The 24,476-nt window shown below is 36.0% G+C and overlaps 1 protein-coding gene across 16 annotated transcripts in view; it reads left to right on the forward strand.

The window, feature by feature from the left end:
• SLIT2 (slit guidance ligand 2) overlaps positions 1 to 24,476 on the forward strand; it is a 266,430-nt gene that overhangs the window by 192,906 nt on the left and 49,048 nt on the right. For 10 of the 16 annotated variants that reach the window (XR_005104629.1, XM_037390324.1, XM_037390315.1 and 7 more), the window contains exons 13-23: positions 212 to 355; positions 484 to 647; positions 1,391 to 1,414; positions 3,784 to 3,801; positions 4,892 to 5,042; positions 11,308 to 11,382; positions 15,594 to 15,737; positions 17,205 to 17,348; positions 18,612 to 18,778; positions 19,612 to 19,744; positions 22,784 to 22,852. Coding sequence is in view for 15 of the 16 variants with exons in the window: in XM_037390324.1 (XP_037246221.1) it covers positions 212 to 355; positions 484 to 647; positions 1,391 to 1,414; positions 3,784 to 3,801; positions 4,892 to 5,042; positions 11,308 to 11,382; positions 15,594 to 15,737; positions 17,205 to 17,348; positions 18,612 to 18,778; positions 19,612 to 19,744; positions 22,784 to 22,852 (1,233 nt within the window). In the remaining variant the exon portion in view is untranslated. The remainder of the gene's footprint in view (positions 1 to 211; positions 356 to 483; positions 648 to 1,390; positions 1,415 to 3,783; positions 3,802 to 4,891; positions 5,043 to 11,307; positions 11,383 to 15,593; positions 15,738 to 17,204; positions 17,349 to 18,611; positions 18,779 to 19,611; positions 19,745 to 22,783; positions 22,853 to 24,476) is intronic. The other 6 variants (XM_037390216.1, XM_037390256.1, XM_037390280.1 and 3 more) reach the window with 3 other exon arrangements.

A 24,476-nucleotide genomic window follows, 5' to 3' on the forward strand; every position in this document is an offset into this window, starting at 1 on the left:
TAACTCCAAGGTGCAAATATTTAGGAATAATTTCAGATCACCTAAATAAGATATTTCACTGAAATGTGTAATGTCACTGTCAATTAATATTTGTTACTACATCTCTAGTTCTGGTTACAAATGCACACAGAGAGTTATCTGTGAAAAATGCTGAAGCTGCAGGGACAGTAGGAGAATTTTTTCAATTTTGTAATTGTCTTCCATTAAACAGATTATTGAATGCCAACAAGATCAATTGCCTGCGAGTTGATGCTTTTCAAGATCTGCATAACTTGAATCTTCTTTCTTTGTATGACAACAAGCTTCAGACCATTGCAAAAGGCACCTTCTCACCCCTGCGTGCAATTCAGACCTTGTATGTATGCTCTTGTTTATGGTTGTCTTCAGTATGACTTCATATTCTGCAATGTACTAAAAATAACAGGAACTGCTGAGACCAAAGGGAAATAATGTGTGAAATTATCATTTTTTTCTTTATGAAAGACATTTGGCTCAGAACCCATTTATCTGTGACTGCCATCTGAAGTGGCTGGCGGATTATCTTCATACAAACCCCATTGAGACCAGTGGTGCCCGTTGCACCAGCCCCCGCCGTCTGGCAAACAAAAGGATCGGCCAGATCAAAAGCAAGAAATTCCGCTGCTCAGGTAATTTTCTTAATTTGGCTGCTATTTTTCTTTTATTGGCAAAACTAGTGGTTATAGAAGTTCTAATGAAGGCACCTGGCTCTCTACGGAATTATTAAACATTGCAGAATCTTTTTTAGTTCTTTGACTGAAGGGGGGGAAATCATGGAGGTCATGGGCTAATGGATCACAGAGCATTACTATAGTTAACACATTTGGCACTATTTCTGAGTAGAATAAAATCTAACAAAAGAAATGCAATATATAATACTTCAGAATGAAATGCTAAAGTTATTCACTATAAGTATCACCAACATAAATAATTTTGTAAAATTTCCACAAGGCTCTGGAGTATGTAAAAGATCTGCAAATTTCTAGCTAAATATGGAAACATGACATATTCATTTTATACAGGGAGCTTACCTCATACTGAAATTTACTTTTTCTTTTTCTAATCTTAATCCATTTCCTTCTTACATTTTTCTAAATCCTAACTTTTGTCATATGGTATCCAGCTGTTCCAGGTGCATTTTACATTCTACAATTTATTCAGTCTCAAGTGCAAATGCCAAATGAGAACTGTTATCCGTGTTCCGGATACATTTATGACTATTCACACTTTGTTGTTTATCAGCTCTCATTGTGAATACACACTTTTTCACTTAATTATCTGTAGTTAACTGTAGTCCATACTTAATCTAATAAAACTCATTCTTTGCTTGCTGACATTCAGGTGCATCTTCTATTTTTTTCTCTTTATTTAGCTAAAGAACAGTATTTCATTCCAGGTAGGTTTGGCTCTGCAGTAAGATTGACTAACTGCAGATACTCTCTCCCTTTCCCCAAAAAAGCAAAGTTATACCTTTTAGGAAACTGATGCATGTGTTTTAACATTAGTCAATACCTGTAGCAAGACATAGTTTTCCTTTGTAGATTACTAGTAGTTTTTTTCTGAATATAAGAGCTTAGCATGCAGCTCCATTTACTTTTTTTTGTCTCACAAATTTCAACACAATCTACCAAAATTTTATCTTTACTTAAATTATTTAGAAGGTTGCACCTGCTAGTTCATATTTCAATTGACACCTTTACTTACCTCGTACCTTGCCTTTCTGCTGCTACTGTTTTTAAAATGTAGCTCCTGAGCTGCTTTTAAACACAGGAAACCATACTACCATCAAAGAGCTAGTACAACTTTAAAAAAATAAACATTTTACAAATGAATGTTTTCTTGCCTTGCTTTCTTGCTCTACACTGGCTGCAGTTACTGCTTGCTCACCCTCCTTGTGTTTACGAAATCACAGTGGAATGCTTGGAAAAGAAAGCTGATATTCTTCATTAAAGGCATTCTGTGCTCACACGCATACAATGAATCAGAAATGCTTTCCATTAAAGAAAATACAACTTTAGAGTTGGATTCAAACAGCAATTTACACACTGCTTTAAGCTGTAATAAGTCTATAATATTTTCAAAAAGATTTACTGATGTTGGCCCTAGCTCTTTGAAATATGTTTCTTTATTTATTTTACCTTGCTTGTCAGGTGTGTGCACTGATTTCTTAATAATCATGAAAAGAAAAAATGCACTTCCATTATGTTCATAACAGATTATGAATTATTGATTGGCAAAATAAACAGGGGAATAATTAATCTGTTGATGAATTACAGTGTGTGATTTGCAAGTAGGGTTTTCTACCATACTTTAATATCTGAAAAATATCTACAATAATTGATTATGACACCAGTGCACTTGTTCTTTCAAGTACTACAGGTATATTGTCATTCTGCAGTGATCTTAATCTTTGTCTTTTAAGCTGGTATGTTTAACAGTCCTACTAATGCTGTGTGATGTATCACTTAAATTTGCAGCCATCATGCGAAGTTCTTGATGCCCTTATACTTATTAGTATATGTTAGTTTGAATATGAAGAAAAGACAAAACGAAATTCAAAATAAGGCAGCAACTTGTCAGCGTTGGCAGCCGCAAAAATGTGTTTTTAAGTGGCATAAAACAGAGGGGGATTCAATTTCTCAAACCTGTAGTACTACACAATTCCTTAATGAGTAGAACAGCTGTATTCCTGCCACAGAGTGACTTCTACTCAACCTTGCCAGCACAACTTTTGTCTCTGAGTTAGAAGTGTTTCCTTGCCAGCAAATGTCTCCACAGCCTGTTTATAATACGGCCACACATGCAGTTTAGGTTTGTTTATGTACCCTTTGAAAAATGCTGTTCCTGGGGGCGGGGGGCGGGGGGGGGGGGGGGGGAAGGGAGGGAAAAAAAAATTTAAATTAGAGTATTAAAAAATTAAACAGTGCTACAGACTTGCTTCTTGAAATACAGCTTCTGTGCTTTCTCTTCCTATCAGGTTGTCAGGGAGATGCTGCATAAAATTATTTTAGTTGTTGAAGAACTTGGCCCTGAATATTTTAGTTGTTTACTTTACACTGCCAGCAGTGATTTATTCTGGACACAGCAGGAAAACAAATGTATTTGTAGCCTCACTTATTGGGTATTTTAAGGTGCTAAAGACACTTCTTTACGCTTCAGTAAATACTGTAATAATGGTAGCTTTTCTTTAAAAACGTAAATTTTTTTAATATTTATTTAAAATATGTCATTGGGAGATCTTGCTCTGCAGACACCAGGAAGTTTCAGAATTTCATTATGTTAAACCAATAATTTGGAAAAACATCTTTTGTCTGCTAGCTCACAGAAATAGACCATGTAGTTATATCATATGTGTTACTTAGACATTTACAAACACTAGATAACATAATATGTGATGACTGTTGGGGCTTTTTTCACCTCCCTTGAGGAATCTGCTTCTCCTGTGCTGCTTTGGTTTATTAAGGTTTTAAGTGGCATAGCATGTATATATGTTCAAGGGAGTAGCTTTTAAAGAATACATTCGAATCACAAGAATAATGCATGGGAGGCATTATCATCCTATACAAAATCTGTAATTAACCCCAGTCTTTTCTTCATTTTTTAATGCCACTTAAAATGATATATTCTTTCTCTCTGCTGAAGATGGGTCACCTTTAACAACATCTAATCAAACTAAAGTTGAGAAAATGAGAGCTTAGTTCTTTTTTTGTCTTAATTGGGATTACTCTGTCTTTCTTTCCTTCTTGGCTATCTTTACTTTTGCAGGAGTTCACCATTTTGGCTGTAAGTAAAGTTCAGTGTCTGAGCTAAATCACAATGTACCTCCCAGCCCTGATGCACCTTCTGCTAGTCTCAGTCTTTTCACCTTTGTCCAAGAAGAACCCACAGGTCCTTTCAGCTTCTCTTTGTTTTTTTATCACCCACCCTCAGTTCCTTACTGGATGTTTTCTCCTGATATGTTTAGGATGTTTTCTTTGACTGACTCTGGGAAATGGTGGAGGAAACTTTCAATGTGGTTCATCTTTTTTATACTTATTTAATCTGTGACAGTAATACTGTTACTGTGGCACTGGACATTCAGTAATAAGAATGCCATGTCATGTAAGCAAGTATTAAATTTCAAATGCTTCTGTAACTTATACCTACTCCTTCCTCTTTTCCCTTGCTCTTATCCTTGGCCTAATGGATGCAGTTTTGGTAATGTAGCGAGATTTTCTGTTGTGCTTGATCTAACCATGTGGTTGTGAGGTATGAGTAAAACATGGTTCTGTCAAGCACCATGGAACGTCACGCAGCTTTCTACAGCATGGCAAGCTGCTGAGGCTTAAGTCAGGATCACACATTTTTTAAATTAAAGCTGAAAACAGGGCTTTCAATCTTATGTGTTTGAGATGATGTGGAGTATCAGGACTATAAAAAAAAATAAAAATCACAGAGGTTAATGAAGTCCAGTCAACAACACAAATTTGTAACAAGAGAAAGAGAAAAGGTGGCATTCAGGATCTATTTATTCTTGATACAGAGAAAGAAAACAAATTCTAAAAGAATCGGTGGCATTTGTGTGATTAGCTGTAAACAAGACGAGATTGGCTGACAACATATTCAGCAGAAAGTACAGCTGTGAAAAGCTCAAGTTAATGTTATCCTGTTATGTGAAGTTGGTCACAGTTTCTTTTTCCAGCATATCTTAAGCCCCTATATTTAACCCTCTCTTGAAGCCCTTGTGTCTGTTCAGTATCACAAAATTTATCATACATTTCCCAAGTTGCCCACCCGTTATCTGCATTGCAGACATCTTTTCAACCTTCTCACAAGAATCAAATCTTATACTTTATTGACTCAGTATCTGTATTTTGACTTGGCTCTTCCACAGGCACTGAAGATTACAGATCCAAATTAAGTGGAGACTGCTTTGCAGATTTGGCTTGCCCTGAGAAATGTCGCTGTGAAGGGACCACAGTGGACTGCTCCAATCAGAAACTCAACAAAATTCCTGATCACATCCCCCAGTACACAGCAGAGTTGTAAGTTGAATTGATAATAAAGCATTATTTGCTTATGGAAAAACTAACTAAAATTTTCAAATATAAAATCACAACTTTACTTTTTTGAACAACAAAAATTAAATGTAACCTCCATGGTGCACTTCAAAGGACAGGATATTAATAAAAATCATATATGTGTTACTTCAGTACTGTGTAGCCTTAAAAACGTAGGTTAAGTAAATAAGGTAACAATTCTATGTTTCTAGTTCTCCAGTTTGAGCTGTCCACTTGGATTTTTTTGAAAAGTAATGGGGTTTATTTTGTTTTTTAACTATAAGAGCAAATAGGACATCCAGTAGCCAGAGGTCTGTCTTAAAAAGTGCTATCTAGGTGTTTAATGAAACAGAGCTGATTCTTCTTATGCAAAACACACATTATGTGTGTCAGGGAGGAGACCAAAGGAAGATAAAGCAGACAAACAAGACAGAGCTGAGTTAAGAAGATGAGATAATAATGTAATGAACAGAGATGAGCAGAGAAGTCACAGGTTATTACTTGCTTAATAAGTGCCATAAGGGAATGATTTGTAGGCATTACAACTGAAGTGGTCTTCAAGGAGGGATTGAAAGATAAAATTAAGACAGCTTTACAAGATTTTCCCATGTGCAAAGCATAGTATGAAAGGGAATGCAGAGATGCTTGAAGGATCAGCAGAAAGGCAGATGAAAGTGGCCACCACTGGCAGAGCAAAAGCAGGAGGAAATAGCTGTTTTTCCTAGGAGATTCATTTTAAAGAACAAGGCAGAATGTTGTGGGACAAAAGAGAGGGACTTTGATTTTATGTAGTAAAGCAGAGACAGAGATGTGGAGACAGGTGTACTGTGATCAAGTTGTGACCCACAGGGGTGAGATGAGCAACAGTATGGCACATCTCTTAAAAGACAGTCAGTCTGCATCAAAGCCACAGTACAGCAGTGAAGGTATGAAATAATGAGACCATGGTTAAGGATTTCAAATAGCTGGACAGGAATAGGGATTTGAAACTGAAACATTGTGTAAATAGAGATGTAGATTTTTGCCTGTTTATGAGCTGAGAGAAGGAGTTGATCTTAGTGAAGTTCTAATTAGAAGTGGTAATTCTAGTTGTGCCAAGAATGATGGCAAATTCAGTTGAAAAAGTGGCATATGTGGCAAAAGCTAAGCTCAGCTTTTGGCCATCCTCATGTTGTTGATTCATAAAGTAGTGTCAGAGAAGTAAAAATTGATACACAGTCTTGGGTAAAAAGAGATATTTCAGTGGAGAAATAAATTTTTTGTTATGCTATATTTTGAGGTGAAATTACTTGAAGAATAAAAACTGATGGAATTGGTAACAGGTTAAAGTGGAGGAAGAGATCATAAAGTAATAGTTGTAAGAATCATAGTAACTGAACCACGAGGTGAGAAATGGAGTGACAAGCATGAATTGTTTTGATTTTTAGCAGGATTCATGTTTAATTCTCTCTGCTCTGAAGAAGTAATAATCTTAATTTAGTATTTTAATTGTTCGGTTTCATATTCATTTATTTACATGTGGAAGTTAAACTATCAAATGTTTTCTTTCTATAATTATGATTCATACATATTAAATTCAGAAGAAACTAAATCATTAAGTCTTGTAGAGGAATGAAGCTGGGTTAATTAGCATTGATAATATACAACTGTGGGCTGTCTTAGGGGTGGTGGGTTGGCCTATGTAGATAAGGTGCAGCTGTGGCTGGTTCTGTTAAGTGGTTGAGAGCCAACAAAGAGGCAGCAGCCGAGGAAGAGAGAGGAGGAAGAAGCAGAAAGAAAAGAGAGAGAGCATGCCCTGCATGAGGAGAGACTAGGAGAAAGAGCAGAGGGACTAGCATGAAGAGTATGTTGGCATGTGATGGTAAAAGACCTTGTTGCAGCCAGCTAGTTTGGAGAGTGCTGTGACAAAGTCTCATCTGCTGTGTATCCTAATTGGATCAACAAAAAAATTGTGTTTGACTATGTGATTCGTGTTTGGTTACAGTGCTTCTTTCAGAAAACATCCAGTCTTCCTTGCACATATCAGTGGATTAAAATTCCACCATTTCCCTGAAAGTGTTACAAAAGTTAATCATCTCTCTTCACTTCTGTTAAAATCTTGTACAATGGGATTTTTTACTTTCAGATGGAATCTGCCTCTTTGGTTTCTATCATTGCTTCTTTTATAATTTTGCTGTTAGAGTCCTTTTCTGTCCAGCATTTGTCCAAGTAAGATGGTCTTAAACTGTGACAAAGTCACTATTCAACCTTCTTGATGAGCTGTACAGATTGTTCTTCAAGTCTTTGGATGTAATAAAAAAATGTAATAGCCTTGCAAGTATTCTAAAGGGGATAGAGGAATTACTTCTACATTTTTTTTTTTAACTTTCTCGAAAAATCCAATTGCTCTAGCTAAATACACTTTTTCTGGTATTTGCCTCACTGATGCAAAGGTTACAGCCCTTTCTCTTGTTTCCTTCTGTTATTCCTGGTCTTTGATGCACTGCCTTTGTTACTCTTCTTGGGGCTTCCCAGTCTAGCTCTAGTGCCACTCTTGTGATTTCCAGTTCACAACGTTTACTGGCATATCCGAGAGCAGCTAGTTAGCCTTTTTCTTTTACCCACCACGTTTCAGATAAAGGTACTTGTTAGCATCAAATTACATTGATGCTTCTATTGCAGTGATGAGGAAGGCTAGATTATTTTCTGCAGGGTGGTGTCTGGAGCTGAGACACAGCTTGGAAATGATCAAAAGTGAGGAAAAAGGTTATTGATTGTGTAGATTGCAACAGTAATATCACATTAGAAAAAATTCTTCAGAGTGGTTTTGTTTTTTTTAAAAAAAAACCTGAAAATAATAATAATACAATTAGAGATAGACACTTAATTGTAAAAGGTGAACAAATTTATAAATAAGCCAAGTGCTGTTCTGTTTCTGTTTTGTCACTTGCTTACAGTCTTCCAGAAAACCAGTGAAAGTCCTAATTTGCCACTGAAGTACTTGAGATAAAGTATGACCCTGTAGATGCACCCCAGAAATAAAATATTTTTGGGGCAGCATTCTAATATATAGGAAAAATCAGGAACTATTTGATAAATCACTTAAAGCCAGAGTGTCCAGGAAGAACGCTAAATAAAACCAATTTCAGTCTTATATGTTCAGTTTTTGTAATGATTACACAATAGCTGTTATAATACCAGATCCTAACAAGATAGTTTTCAAAAGCATGAATATCACTGCAGTACGTAGCCTTCCAGGAGGGTTCAGCTATTGTACCAAAACATGCAAATATCTTACCCATTGTGTTAACAAAGCATGAAAAATCATCAAATAAAACAGAAGCAATATTTACACATCAACATATAATGTTGCCTTATCTTTTTGTTTTAGGAATGACATTTTATGATTCTATGATTTCAGTACTTTTCTTTGAATAAACCAGGCACAAGTATTTTTAATCGTAGAATCATCATTTAGGTTGGAAAAGACCTTTGAGGTCATCCAGTCCAACCATTAACCCAGGGCTGCCAAGTCCATGACAAAACCATGTCCCTAAGCACCACATCTACACATTCTTTAAACATCTCCAGGGAAGGTGATTCCTCCACCTCCCTGGGCAGCCGGTTGAATGCTTGACCACCACCCTTCCTGATATCCAGTCTAAACCTCCCCTGGTGTAGCTTGAGGCTGTTTCTTGTTCTGTCGCTTGTTATCTGGGAGAAGAGACTGACCACCACCTGCCTGCAACCTGCTTCCAGGTAGTTGTAGTGAGAGATTGATCTAGTGATTGACAGTTAATAACTGTCATTATTGTCTTTATCAGTAAAAAGCACTGGGCTAAAAAACCATTATTGTTAAGATCCAGAAGGAAGATGCCACCACATCTGTAAATTTTCCAGTCGTCTGTAATAATTTTCATTCCATTGTGTGTGGCATCACTTACTTATGATAATAGAATGAAAACTTCTTGCACAATTAACAATTCTAGGTCTAAAGCCAGCAATCTCCAGCCATAGAAATGCCATGTGATCCATGTGGTCATTCCTCTGACCACAAACCCATAATTTGTAACTCTTGATGTCCCTTTATTTGTGGATGTGCCCTTATGATGATGCATGATTTGTGATACCACCATATACACAAAATTAGATAGAAGATGTGATTGGTGCTACAGTTTTAACAAAATACAGTACAGTGATTAACCCATGCTTCTTTTCCATCAGAAAGAAGTATGGAGAAACTTCTCAAACATTGAAAATGGAAACACATGGAAAATTCTTACAATTGTTCTGTAATATTAATAGTAGACTAGGACTATTTTAAATAAAATAAAAATTCATATGCTACATATGACATTAGGTAGGACTAATAAGCATCAGAAATACAAAATTGAGGAATAACCAGCAAGTAGTTCAAGATAAAAGTGGTGTTATCATACATTTTAAATATGTAGGAGTTCCAGTGGGCACTGCTACAAAGTTAACTCTAGGCTGTATGTACAGGAGTGTAGTATATAAGCTATATGAAATAACTGTTTTACTGTATGTAACTAGTAAAATATCAGCTGGAATACTGTGTCAAGGACTTTACTTTTCAAGATGGATACGGATCACTTGAAAAAAATTAAGAAACAAAAGAATCATCTAGAAAAGAAGATTCAAAGGAAAAACTGAAAAGATTGAATGCATTTGTGTGACAGAAACTTGAGAGAGAGACAAAGTAAATTATTTTTAATATGTACAAGGTTCTGGCAAAGAGGAAAGGATCAAATTGTTTGCCTTTTTCTATGGGGTTAGAAATGTTTGCAGTAAAGCACAGCAAGGAAGTATTATTGGAATCAATAAATGTTTTCATAAACAAGTCATTCTACTAGATGATATAGCACTTGAAAAGTATTTCAAAATGTCAGCATTTATAGAACACTTGGTGCTTCTGTTGTTGATGGACAGGGAAAAAAGGCTGTTTGCAATTAAAAGTAACTTTGTTAATTGACACTGTGCAAAAATTCATTTTATATGGTCCCGCTAAAAATCATACTAAGTCATTGAGCTGTTTTTCAAAAGTAGTAACATCTTTTGAAATTCATGTTGCTTTTATTTCAGTGTGATATACAAATGTTCCTTGTATATCCAAAAAAATCCTCCTCTTTTCTCTTAGTTTGGTTCTGTGCTGAATCTGTCATACAGCCATACCTTCAAATTTACAACCTTAATTTCCCTTCTGGCTACCATGCAGAAATAAGAAGCTTTCTTTTCTAGTTTTTTTTTTAATCTTGTCTTGCAATAAGGCTATCCTGAAAAGCATTCTGAGTTAGAATTACGGTGAATTTCATTTCACAGTGATCTTGTCAGTCATCTCTTTTCCTTCCTATTGAAAATCTCTAAATAAAAGCAGGACAGACTCCCTTCCCTAGTAAGATGACTCCATAAAAACATACAAAGAATCTAAGAATTGTAATTTATGTTTTCTTTTCAAGAAAGGAAATAGGGAATACTGGGTCAGTGCAGACATTTTTTGAAATACAGATGGTCCCCTAACCTAGCAGTTGCTAGAGATATACTGTCCTGTAACAGCCTTGATACCTGGGCAGGAAAGATCACTATCCAGCTAGTATTTGTTGCTTATTGTGTATCTTCTTGTAGTGTTAAAAATCAGCATTTAATGCTTCCTTACCTAATATATTTGTGTTGTTGTGGTCTGAAGATAAACTATGATCAGAGAAGTGTTTTTAAATTCTTGGGAAGACCTATGCAGTGTTTTTTAGTCTCTATTAAAAAGAAGCATTGAGCATAAAGTAATTATTTCATTCCTGTAAATAGTGTTCTGTGAGCATCTCCAGATGTCTGGCAGACCCCACCTGATATCCTTTAAAGAACAGTGAACTAATCTTCAGTGGTTTATACATACTACTTAAAGATTTTTATTTATAAGTTGCCATGGAATCCTTCTTTAGTTACATTTTTGTTTTTCTTCCCTTAAAAGAAAAATTAAAAACATCTTCTTATATTCCTCTGCAACTTGAGTTAGATGATATTTTTTGATCTGGTTTTGATTTTGTATGTTCTATGTATGCCTAAGTTTAACTAATGAGAATGTTCACTCCCAGATATTATCAGAATTAGAAATGTCAGTAGATATATGGAATTGTTCTTCAATTACCAGTTAAGCACCAGCAATTCAGTTAAATCAGTGTGAAAAGTTGACTTAGTGTGCAACATTCTGTACCAGTGCCTGAGTATGGTTTTCTGAAATTGATGTCATTTCTTGTAGGCGATTAAATAACAATGAATTTTCAGTCCTGGAAGCTACTGGAATCTTTAAGAAACTTCCTCAGCTGCGTAAAATGTAAGTGCAACTTCCGTGACCTTGTCTATTCAGATAGCGTGTTAGGTCCTTGCTGTGTTTCTCCACCTTTTTTAGTTCTTACCTATAAAAGATTCAGTATATTCTAATGAAAATCAAGAATGGGTTTAAATTAATCACTGAGGTAGGTCAGAGTTGGCAGCTCTTCTCTGTGGGACTAGGCATGTCAGCAACAACTTCTCATGGTATTATAGCTCAGGCACCTTCACTGCAGTGTCCAGCCAGCTGGCCTGTTATTCAGCCACAGCAGGGAGCTCACAGTGTAAGCTGCTCAAAAAAAGGTTCCAGTAATCTTTTTTAACTTCCTGTACTACTCCCTAACGAAGCAATTTTACCTTTTTCAGCACATTCAAGACATGGCTTTGATTCTGTGCTTCATTAAATTGTCATTAGATGAGGGAAATACCAAGATTAAATGACTGAGAAAAAAATGGTTTGATAGCTCATCCATGTAAGTCCATGTTCACCGTTCGTGTTCTAACAGGAGTTTATAATTCTTACCAGTTGCAGTTGTTACTAAAAATAAATCTGTGAAAAGCTTTTCTTTTGCCTATATAAAAGGCATTTTTAAGGGTAGATCATTTAGACTTAGTGACTCAGTCTTTTCAGGATACATCCAAACATAAATAGTAAGTGAAGAAAAATACAAGTAAAAATAGGTAAGATTAGTGAAAATGACACACTGCTTTGTAGTCACCAAGTTAGTATCATTTGTAAAATATCAGTCTATGTTACTAGTGACCAAAATCTCAAGGGGAGTATTAGTATTACTTAAACTATTGTTAGCCTTATCTGGATCTTTAATGGCAGCTGTCAAGATCACAATTACTTAAATAGTCATTGCCATTATTTTTTTTTAGTTAATAGATAAAGATTTTTTTAAAAAACCAAAACATAACACACAAAAAACCACCAAAAATTAACTGCTTTTGACCTATCCACTTGACTACACCTTGACACTTCAAATTGGGCTGAGATACTTAATGAAAGAATGTAGAAGTGTCTGGCACAGCAGTGCTGTGCTGCTCTATGGTAGATACCCAGTTTTCTGCATTCCTCAAGTATCCCACATTAGCACGTTTTACAGCTACAAAGCACCTCTGAAATAAATAGGATACTTGATGTTCCATACTTACACGTGTGCACACACATACAGCAGCTCTTCATATTTAGGGAAAAATGGGTAAAAGGGAATATAATGTCAGTAATTATATATTTTCAGGCTATAAAGGTAACTTAATAAACATTCCATGTCATCTAAGTTTAGTTTGCCACTTTTTAGTTGAGGGAGTGTTCAGGATGAAAGAAAGAAAAGGAAGTATATTAATCAGTCTCAGTGTAGCTGTCTGCTAGAATTCCCAAGAGCTTTGAAATCTGGATAATTGAGGAGGGACAAAATTGAGAAAATGTTAATGAGAAGTTAATGCTTTTAATAATACAGCTCTATAACTTCCTAATATAGTTATCAATTGTTACAACATTCTTCAGTTCAGAGAATAATACAGTGACTGGTTAAGCGTGACTGGAAAGCAGTGAGGTAGTGATGTTACAGAGAAACCAATGCGAATTAATTCTGTATTTCTGTGGAGCTCATGTTTCTTTCTGGAGGTTCAAATAGGTGCAAAGGACTTTCTGCAAAGACAACACTGAAAAATTGGGGCCTAAATATTTAATTGATTTGATGGTTCATCAGTAATAAAGCATGTGTATGCACTACATCATTGATTAGCTATGCAACATTAATTTTCAAAATATCCCTGAGAAGCAGGTGAAGCAGCATGCATGTTACGCCAGGAACAGATAAGATTTTAGGAAACTAAGGGCTTCACATGGATAAGCCAGCTGAGATGAGAGATAATGAGTTTCTTGCTTCTAGTCTTCTGCAGCACCTTACAGCAGACTGAGCAGCTCCACTGTGAAACTAAGTGACAGTTATGATTGTGGATGTTGTCTACCTAGATTTTAGTAAAGCCTTTAACACCGTTTCCCACGGTATTTCCTACAGAAACTGGCTACCCATGGCCTAGATAGGTGTATGCTTTACTGGATAAAGAACTGGCTGGATGGCCAAGCCCAAAGAGTGGTGGTTAATGGAGTTACAACCAGTTGGTGGGCCGGTCATAAGTGGTGTTCCCCAGGGCTCAGTACTGGGACCAGTTCTGTTTAATATCTTTATCAGCAATCTGGGATTGAGTACACCCTCAGTAAGTTTGCAGATGACACTAAGTACGGGGAGAGTGTTGATCTGCTTGAGGGTAGGCTGGCTCTGCAGAGGGATCTGGACAGGGTGGATTGATGTGCCAAGGCCAATTGTATGAGGTTCAACAAGAAGTGCCAGGTTCTGCACTTGGGTCACAACAGCCCCACGCAGCGCTACAGACTGGGGGCAGAGTGACTGGAAAGCTGCCTGGTGGGAAAGAACCTGAGAGTGTTGCTGGACGTGAGCCAGCAGTGTGCTTGGGTGGCCAAGAAGACCAACAGCATCCTGGCTTGTATCCAAAACAGTGTGGCCAGCAGGACATGGGAAGTGATCGTCCCCCTGTACTCGGCACCGGTGAGACCGCTCCTCGAGTACTTTGTTCAGTTTCGGGCCCCTCACTTCAAGAGGGATGTAGAGGTGCTGGAGCATGTGCAGAGAAGGGCAATGGGGCTGGCAAAGGGTCTGAAGCACAAGTCTTATGAGGAGCAGCTGAGGGAACTGGGGTTGGTTAGCCTGGAGAAAAGGAGGCTCCCCTGAGATCTTACTGCTTTCTGCAACTACCTGAAAGTTGTTGCAGGCAGGTGGGGGTAGATCTCTTCTCTGAAGTAACAAGCAATAGGACAAGAGGAAACGGCCAGGGGAGGTTTAGATTGGATATTAGAAAAAATTTCTTCACCTGAAGGGTTATCAAGCACTGAAACAGACTGTCCAGGGAAGTAGTGAAGTCGCCATCGCTGGAGATATTTATAAGATGGCTAGTTGTGGTGCTTAGGGACATGGTTTAGTGGTGGACTTGGCACTACTAGGTTAATGGTTGGACTGGATGATCTTAAAGGTCCTTTCCAACCTAAATGATTCTATGATTCTGTGATTGTATCCTTCATCACAGGCGAGGTGTACATTAAATTACAGCTAGTCTAGAGATGAGTGATCAGCACTCAAGATTAAGCCACAACTCCTTGGTTTCTGTATCTTCGATAAAGGCAACTGTTCATTCTGGCAAGTGTATGAATTTTTATTCTAACAAAGAGTATCTTTCTTGATTTGAACCATTAAAATGCTTTTCTAGAAGTTACATTAAATAATGTTTGATTTTCTTCTCAACACAATTAATTCCATCAAATAAAATGGTTTTAGCTTCACTTCATTTTGTCTCAGTGCATTTTTAAGAGCTTTTGAAAAATCACTAGTGTATTATTACACTGGTTAGTGTGTAGGTTTGTATTTCTGTAATATATATATTTTTATGAAACAAACAAAACAAGGCAAGAATACCATGAAAAATCTTTTAAGAAAATGTGTGTTGTGTATATATGCTTTTGTATACGTCGTACAGATACTACACATTTGGGATGTAATTTCTGTGTTCCAACTAAAATCCATAAACACTACATATTTTGGCAGTATTTTAGGTCATTTCCCCACATTTTGATCTGCTTTGCATGCAAATTGCAGATAAATACACTATGTTACTTGTAAACCTTTCTTTTTAAGTAGTGTCATAAATGATTAACATTTCATGTACTGTTTACATTCACACGTTTCATTTACATATGCTGCTGTTTATACTTTTTTCTTATATTTGTGTCTACCAAGATGAAATAAAGACATTGGAGTGGTTAGTTGTGCTGGTACTCATACAGTATCATTTTTTATTAATTCATCTAATAATACTACAAGGACTGGAGACATGAAAAAAAATGTAGTCACTGACAATATTCAAAATTATGAAAAGTTGTTCTTTTGTGGCAGCCAGCATGGACTGGGAAATTGCCGTTATTTTAAAATATCTCCAAAGATTGCTTTAAAAATCCTTAGTTCTTTGCAAGGCATTAAATTTTGCTTTTATTGGTTTGAAGTTGAATAACATACTTGTTGCTTTTACACAATAACTCAGTATCTTGAAATCTATGCAGTCTACAGCATTTAACAGATAATTTGGGTATCTAAAAATGTAAACATGGTTTTCTCTGTTTCTGTTACTGTGTAATAGAAACCTGAGCAATAACAAGATTACAGATATTGAAGAAGGAGCATTTGATGGAGCCTCTGGTGTGAATGAACTATTGCTCACTAGCAACCGCTTGGAAAGCGTTCGACACAAAATGTTCAAAGGACTAGAGAGTCTTAAAACACTGTAAGTATAATTGTTTTGGTATTTTTATTCTTTATTTCTGGCAGGTATTTTTAAACGTAACATTGTGTCTGTCCTAAAATATTTTTTTTTTGGGAAGATTAGGTATGGATTATTCAAGTATATCTTAGGTTTTGTTCCTATTTTACAAAAAGTGATAACACATTTTATGAATTCATTAATTATTAATTACGGATATAATGTAGCTGAATTTTTTTCGTTGTGGTTACTTGACTACAGAAATTACGAATCCTCTAAAATGATGAAGCGGTTGAGAATAGGTAAACATCCAAGTACAGAAACAGAAATGGGAATAATAGTCTGTTTCAAAGTAACTGAATTGTGCACAGAAATTACACTTTTTACATAATGGAGTCTGATTCAGTTCAGGTCAACCATTGCTGGGAATTTTGCTAGAGGAAAAGGGATTCTGGTGGATATTGAGATGTAGGAAATTATTCTCTCCTAAGTATTTTAATGTTATTTCAACAGTAAAGGGAGGAGTAAAAGCACTATAGCTTGAACTCATTTAATTCTTTCCATGAAGGCATTTTAGCTCTTTCCACTCAAAAAAAGATGTTTATACAATCTGCAGCTTTTTAGCCTTCTTCAGGGAACCTGTCTTTCTGATCAGCAAAGCCCAGCAAAGATTAAATGGTCTTTGGGGTCTCAGCTGTCCATAGATATTAAGTATTTTTAATGAACCAGGCCTATAATTTCTAACTTCGTATTTAAAGCTGCTAAAATTTTTAGAAGCAGCTATTCTTAGACAAGAGCTAGGGGAAAAATATTAATTTATTGATTGACAGATAGGAGAACAGCAAACTTCAAAGCTTGTAAGCTTTACAGAAATATGAGATTTTAGAATAGGTGCTTCATGCTTAGTATTCTGAAATTTTTACTAAACCTAAGAGGCATGCTGATGAGGAGTCAGGATAGCCCGATTTCATTTAACTGAAATGCTTGAGAATGTAGTAGAAGTGGTTTCTAGAATTTATCTTAAGAAAATTCAGGTCAGAGGGACCTCAGGAGGAGGAGGAGGTCAGCTGGTACAACCTTCTGCTCCATGTAAATAGCAGTTCTGAGGTCATTAGGCTTGGAAACATGAGGAGGGGCCGCACTGTGTCTCCGATTTGAGGAATTTCAATCAATTTATTTGTCAATTAAAAGACTCATAATCACTGATTCTAGTATTGAAAGAAAAAAAAAACAATGCACAAATACTTAAAGTAAACACCCCTTGCCTCTGTGAACCCTACCCTACCCATCCTTCTGTTTTCCAGTCTCCTCCACACACATCGCGCTCAGTCCCCTCAGTGAGGGGGCAGGCGGCACAGGATCACTGCACGTGGTCCCTCCACCAGATGCAGTCCCTTTGGAGTCATACCTCTGGGCCCTTGCTTGGGTTGCCACTTCAGCTCCAACCCCTGCTTGGGCTAAGCTAAGAAATTCTGATCCTTCCTTTCTCAGGATGCTGAGGAGCAACCGTGTGAGCTGTGTGGGAAACGACAGCTTCACAGGCCTGAGCTCAGTCCGCCTGCTCTCACTGTATGACAACCAGATCACCACCGTGGCACCTGGCTCCTTCGATACACTGCATTCCCTCTCTACATTGTAAGTCACGTTCATGTTTTACCATAACTAAATTTAAACATCTAATCTCCAAATTTAGACCTGATGACATTTCTGTTGATGGTTTAATATATAGTTTCACAACATGAGGTAAAGATAAGGGAAAAAAGAGTTTGTAGGCAGATTTTTGAGAAAGTTTATTTTTGGACTCTTGGACACATGAAGACTATGTTTTCATGGTGCCCTTTGATTCAGCATTGGACTGCCTTCCAGAAGTGCCTGAGAAGGCAGGAAAAAAGTCCTGCTCATGTCCGTGTCGCCCCCAGCCCTGCCCCAGCCCAGAAGCCCACTGATCACAACTGGCTGAATCACCGTGTTTTCTGTCTTTCTGCCCTGTGCTGGCCAATTATTATCTTAAATTTCCTCGGCCTACTTAGGATCTTAATTCACACATGTTTTATAATGAAGCTTTAGTCTCATTTCCTATCAAAAGCATCCTTTTTTTTTATTTAGAACAGTAGAACCATAGAATCATTTACGTTGGAAAAGACCTTTGATATCATCAAGTCCAACTGTTAACCCAGGACTGCCAATTCCACCACTAAACCGTGTCCTTAAGGACTGTTGATAAATGATGGAATTACATATTTAAATATGTAATTTAAGGGAAGGGAAAACGGTGAGCAAAGCTGCCACTCAGTTTAATGAAGAAATGTTTTTTGTAGGTAGCATCATTCAAGAAAGTACTTAATCCACTTTTTATATCAAAAGTGACACTTAGCACCAAGTGACTAATTTGTGCATATTAAGGATGACATGTTTATAAATAATGGAATTGTCGATAGGTTTGTGCTGAAGTAAGGAGATGCCAAAAGTACTGAGACTTCTGGAAGTAAATTCATTTTTATAACTGGCATGTAATCAACTTAGCTGTCACTTCAGGTAGGAAACTTATTCTCTGGAGCAAATAAAAGATGGAAATCTTGAGATGACAAATTAATGGAATAGCTGTTGTCAGGTTAAAGCTAATAATGTAAAGTAATCTGCCATCATCTCTATATGAAATTATTGTGTTATCAGTACAGAGTGGCTTGACAACAAGTTAGGTCTTTGACAGTTTTAAATTATTTCTAAACGAGTTTTATCAAGATTCACCACATAGAGCTTAAATTATAGCTTTCACCTATGGTTTGTACATAGTATTGTTTGAAGAAACGTATTTAAGCTTAGCTTTGGAAAATAGAAATTGAATACATAGGATGAAAAAATGGTGTCATCCGAAGTCAACTTTCCCGTGCTTTTCAGAAACCTCTTGGCCAATCCCTTCAACTGCAACTGCCATCTTGCATGGCTTGGAGACTGGCTAAGGAAGAAACGCATTGTGACAGGGAACCCTCGCTGCCAAAAACCCTACTTCCTCAAAGAGATTCCCATCCAGGATGTGGCAATTCAGGATTTTACATGTGATGATGGTAAGAAAATTAATATTTGAACTTTTTACGTTTTCAGCTTTTATATGTATGTCTGCATGATTCCCACAGATCCCAAAGTTTTATGCCTTAAATAACTTCATCTGTGATTCATACTCAGTTTTGCCATCACTTTAAAAATCTTCCACCCATTTCTGGGTGATCAGCAAGCACATGACTATTGTATATATGCTTTCAAAAGTTTTTCTTGCCTATGTTCAGGACTGTAAATCAGAATTTAGAGATAATATATAAATAAAATAAATTGATCAAATGTAATTCAGATGAGAATATTTGCAAATGCTGGTGCTTGAATCAAGCACTCTTTCAGGTTACTTGAGCAAATAACATGCCATTTTTCTTAGTTTGTGACTTATTTGATGCTTGATATATATTTTAAAAAAGCTGCTATCTTGAATCTCTCTTACACATGCTTCCATTTATTGCATTATTAGTTTGTCAATTTTCAAGGCTGTAACTTTTCCACAAAGAGACTGTTTTTTTAAAATAATTTATTAATTTGGAGAATCCACATATATTTTGCTTCATCTTTCATTTTAAGTTTTGCTCTTTCTTTAATGATCTCCCCCCAGCCCTACCCCCCCGCATAATAGTAATTTTATCTAGTAAAACAGCATTGTACTAAATGAACTTGAAATATAAGTTTGATGTAAGAGTGATGGTTTACAGAGATGACTTAATGTTTTCCCTACCTAGAGATATCATAATGTAGAAATATCATGTGTGCTTATAGGAATTCTAGGTGGGATATTATTGCAAATACTGAAGTGACATTTGTATAGTAACCTTAACATCTGTTTATTTTTATTAATCAGGAAATGATGACAATAGCTGCTCTCCACTGTCCCGCTGTCCTGCAGAATGTACTTGTCTAGACACAGTAGTTCGCTGCAGCAACAAAGGCCTAAAAGCTTTGCCTAAAGGCATCCCAAAAGATGTAACTGAACTGTAAGTGGCACATTTTTTCCATTCTATGAAAATAAGCGTCAGACTTATATTGTCAGGTTCAAGAATGAGAGGAGAAGAAAATGAATAATTGGATTCAGTAGATCAGTTGAAATTTACTGATATACTACTTTATAAAGACTTGCACAGTACCTTGATAAATTTGAGGTTAAGTTTGAGCTAGCAATGCTCTGTAAGCCCCAAAACACTCTAAGAGAACTATCTGTTACTGAAAAGCTTTAAAACTAGATGTATATAAAACTGTAATCACACTCAGAATTTATAACCCCAACACTAAACTGTCATGTAACTGAACGTGGATATCATGTTACAATGGGTTAAATTACAGGCAACGGTGAATATGATTAATCTATGATCACTGTTTAGGAAGGAATGAAGAAGTTCAGTTACGTGAAAAAGCAAAAATAAAACAATCTATTAATGTGTTTACATATTTTCATAGTGAACATGGATTTGTGATATTTCAAAAAGACTGCTTTTAATAGAAAGTCTTTTCATATAGACAGTCTTATGCAATGTGGAATAGTTTATTAATCTCTTGACACATTTTTATATGAGAAAAAGTGATAAGATTGCATTTTATGAAAAGATATATATTTTAATATGCAGATGGACAGTAACATTGATATAAAAAAGAGCTTGCTAATTCACGTATTGTTTGAAGATAACAACTGAATAAGCTACTCGGGACTAGATGAGGCAATTTTTGTGCATTATGAAGGGGAAAAAATAAACGTAAACATTTGATCAGATAGGTCACAAGATTGAAAGAAATAAATAGAAATTATTGACAAGAAAAGGAGTTTCTGTTCTTTATGACAAATATTTAATACTATATATAAAATGCCTCATAATGAGTGATTAATGTAATGCTTTTTCAGAAGACATCATAACTGTGTTCTTAAGTCACTAAAACAGTTTTATTGTTTTAACATTTGGTATTATATAGAAGATTCTGAAATGCCCACCACTAGTTTGGTGCTTAGTAGCATCCAAAAGGCTTTAGTCATTAATGAAGAGAAATTACTAAGATCTCAAATTAGCACACAGCTATATAAACCTATAACTTACTTCATTAGGTTTTGGTGTTGGTTTTTTTTCTCAAATAAAAGATAACTTAATTAAATATAGTCTGGCCTAATAAATACAATTTGACAGTGTAAGGGCATCGATGCAATGTAAAATTAAGCAGCTAAAGAAAGAGACTTTTGGAATTGTAAGTGGAACCCTGACTGTGACTGGAAACTCATTTGTGTACAATTCTGTATGCTTTAATTAGTGTCTAGCATGCAATTTAGCATATTTTTCAAAAGCATAATAGAGGTGGTTCCTGTTAGCAGTTGCATGCTGATTGATTCTTCTTGTTCATTAGCATGCATAAGCCTTCCAAGATGTACTCTTCACGTGTTTTATAAAATATCTTAATAGTTGCTTCATTTGAACAAGGAGGAATTTTTATCAGCCACGTGGATACTTGTACTTCAGTTCTAATGAAGCTAAAGCAATATATCCTAATTTATCTGTCAAAAAAAAATTTTTCTCAGAATAAGGTTACTTAGTTCTTCAAAAAGTTTAAATGTTGTTGGTTTTTTTTTTAATAATTAAGCATATGAGCCCATGCTCCATTCACCACCATTTATGTAATGCCATTAACATAGTGTAAGCATAAAACTTATTGAGACATATATTTTGCGTTTGGCAAGCAGCCCTAAGGAAGGCATAGTCCAAGGGGCGGGGGGGGGCGGCGGGGAGGGGGGGGCGGTTGGGCCGGGGAGAGAGAGAATGAAAAAGCTTTTTCATTAGATAGTTATTTCACTAAGTTTAACTGTGTTTCATCCCATCCGTTTAGCCAAGACAAAAGTTTCCAAAGATGCTGCAGCATAGTTAAAGACATTAAGCTCAAAACTGGTCTGAGAATGTGTCTGCCAGAGTCTACTTTTTAACTCAAGTGTGTTCCAGCTATTTGGATGGCTAAAATATCTTTGTATAGGGATAATGAGGCTGTAGTTTTTACTTGGGTTCCAGGACACACAATACCACCATACTACCATCAGCGAGTCACTTGCCCCAGTTGAGAAACTAAAAACCTTTAATCTTCCTGCCACTGTCTACTCCATTTTGGAGAATTGGGTAAATTCAGCACTTTTTATAATCTCTAAACTACTTGCCCTGGTTACATGAAGAGCACCTCCACTTGCACTTTGTAATGACTGGCTGCACACTGGAAACTTTTTAGGCAAGGCTTGTTACCTTCCTTTGCCCGTAACTCAGGTGCTGATACAGTTTGATGGCTCTGTACCTGTTAACTCCAAGGATGAACAAGTCTGTTATTGAGAATTATGAGCATGGAAAAAGAGCAAGCAATATAATACAGGAGCTGTAAACCTACAAAGAGGAAAAAAATGATGTAACTTTTCTAGCGAAGGGTAATTGATTACTGTCTTTAGGCCCTAACATACTCCAAAGGAACAGTCTTGCAGTATGTCATGCCTGATATATCATGAAATATACAGGGAGAAATTAGGGAAGGTGACCTGAACTGCAGGCATGACAAATGAATTTGCTGTTAGAGCTGGGACCAGCCCTTGCTGTTTCTACTGTAAAGGGCTGCCTCTGCAATGCCAGGATCTGTTTCTATTTACAACAGCTCAAAGCCCATGCTTAATGTGAAGAAGTCAGATTTACTTTTCACCTGTAGATGTGTGTGAAATGGAGATAAAAGAGACCTCATTTTGCAGAGTCTTACATAGTACTTTTTATTATTTTTAAAAAGTGTTGGTTGTTATTACTGTTACTTTATAATATTCATAATATTGGATACAATAGCATGTGGATTTCAGGGTACAGGTCGTCGGTTGTGTCTCTAAAAACCAAGATTTGTAAGCAAGATTTCTTATAAAAAGGAAGTAGTATGTATTAATTTGTTGTTAACTTTACTGTTGGATTCTAAAATTAGTGGATGAAGATGCTACTATTTTAATGAAAAAAATAATGCTCTATGGTGTTTTTTTTTTGTTTTAGTTATTTGGATGGAAATCAATTTACTCTTGTTCCTAAAGAGCTTTCCAACTACAAGCATTTAACACTCATGTAAGTAGTTTTAGAGAAACATTCTTTACTGGAATGAATAATAATAATAATTAAATAAATAAATAAAACCAAAAAACAAAAATACTCTGTTATACCTTGTTTTCGTTATAAGAAAAAAAACCCCAAACATAAAACGTATCGTATCTTTTAGCAAATATAATACCCAACCACATTTTATAATGTCGGATATTTTATTCTACTTACCATATCCTATGTATAATATACTTGGTCATGTTTTATAAACAGGGGTATTTCATTCCAGTGATTACCTCACAAAGTAAATATGCAGAAAATACAGTTAACTTGAAGAAATCTGTAAGATCTTAAAAAGTTAGAGAAATTAGGGTAAGGTATTAAGAGTAATACAGCATTTTGTTATGCAGTTCCATAAAGGCTTTTATGCCAAAAAGAATTATTTCACTGACAAAGGAAACATTCTGTGATACACTTCACTCCATGGTGTGCCTCACATAAGAATAGCACATACAGCTGTTGTGACACTTGAACACCCTTCTCCTTCTCCCACAATATATGGTTTAATGACTCAAAAAGAGAGCTTGTCTAGAACACCTTATTCCCAACTCTGTTGCTGACTCACTCTGTTATTTGAGGCAAATCACTAGCTGCTCTAAAATTTATTGCCCCTACTTCATGAATTATTTAAATAAGATTTCTGTACCTTGTAAGAGTACAGGGAGAGAAACAGGAAAACCGTTGATGTAAGTGGCTGTAATTCCTTGGCCTTTGTTAGGACTATAAAAATTCATACCAGCTGAAGTTGAACTGCCTAACATTCTGAAAGCAGTTTGTGGTTTCATTATAATCAGAATAAAAAGTGGAGGGGAGTAACAAAATCCCTTAAATTTCTTTTTGACTGGGTTTAGAGCTTTGCTGCAAAAATTGAAAACGGTTTGCATTCAAAAACAAGAACTTGATTTCCTCTACCTCATGCTAGACAAAAGTGGTCATGGTCACAAATTTAGAAAAACCATGTTTCCAGAAGTTTTTGTATCTTGCAAATAACAGGGGAAAAACCCTTGCAATATTCTCAAATGTATACATCTAAACTTTGGAATGACAGTACAAGAAGCAAGTGTATAGAATGCATTGTGTGCAGTAACGGTATCAGTGGACACTGGATATATGTCTAGAGCTGGGGTTAATTAGAGGCATAGTGACAAGGCTTCCATCACAGAGATGAGGTACTCATGGTCTATTTTTGACAAACACAGCCAGAAATCGTGTAACTTTACCTCCTACTCAGAAAACACACACAAACAATTTAGCAGACAAATGTAATAAAATAAATTATAGATAAATAGTAAATACAATGCAAATAAGATTAATTTTAACAGTCTCAATTTATCAGACCTGTGGAGCACATTATTGTAATCTCCTCTGAATGTATCCTTATACTGCTGTTATGAATTGAAAATGTTCCTCAGATGTGTTCGGAAAACCAAAACACTAAACATAGTTCTTCTGTGGCCAAACAAGGAATTACATACAGGTCTCCCAAGTTCCAGATTAACAAGGGAAAATGTTTATTTATAACTTTTTATTTCTTTTTTTAATATATTGCTCTGTTATACTTGCCTAATATGTTTATTATTATGAGTTAGTT

The sequence above is a fragment of the Falco rusticolus genome, chromosome 1, assembly GCF_015220075.1.
Source record: "Falco rusticolus isolate bFalRus1 chromosome 1, bFalRus1.pri, whole genome shotgun sequence".
Lineage (NCBI taxonomy): Eukaryota > Metazoa > Chordata > Aves > Falconiformes > Falconidae > Falco > Falco rusticolus.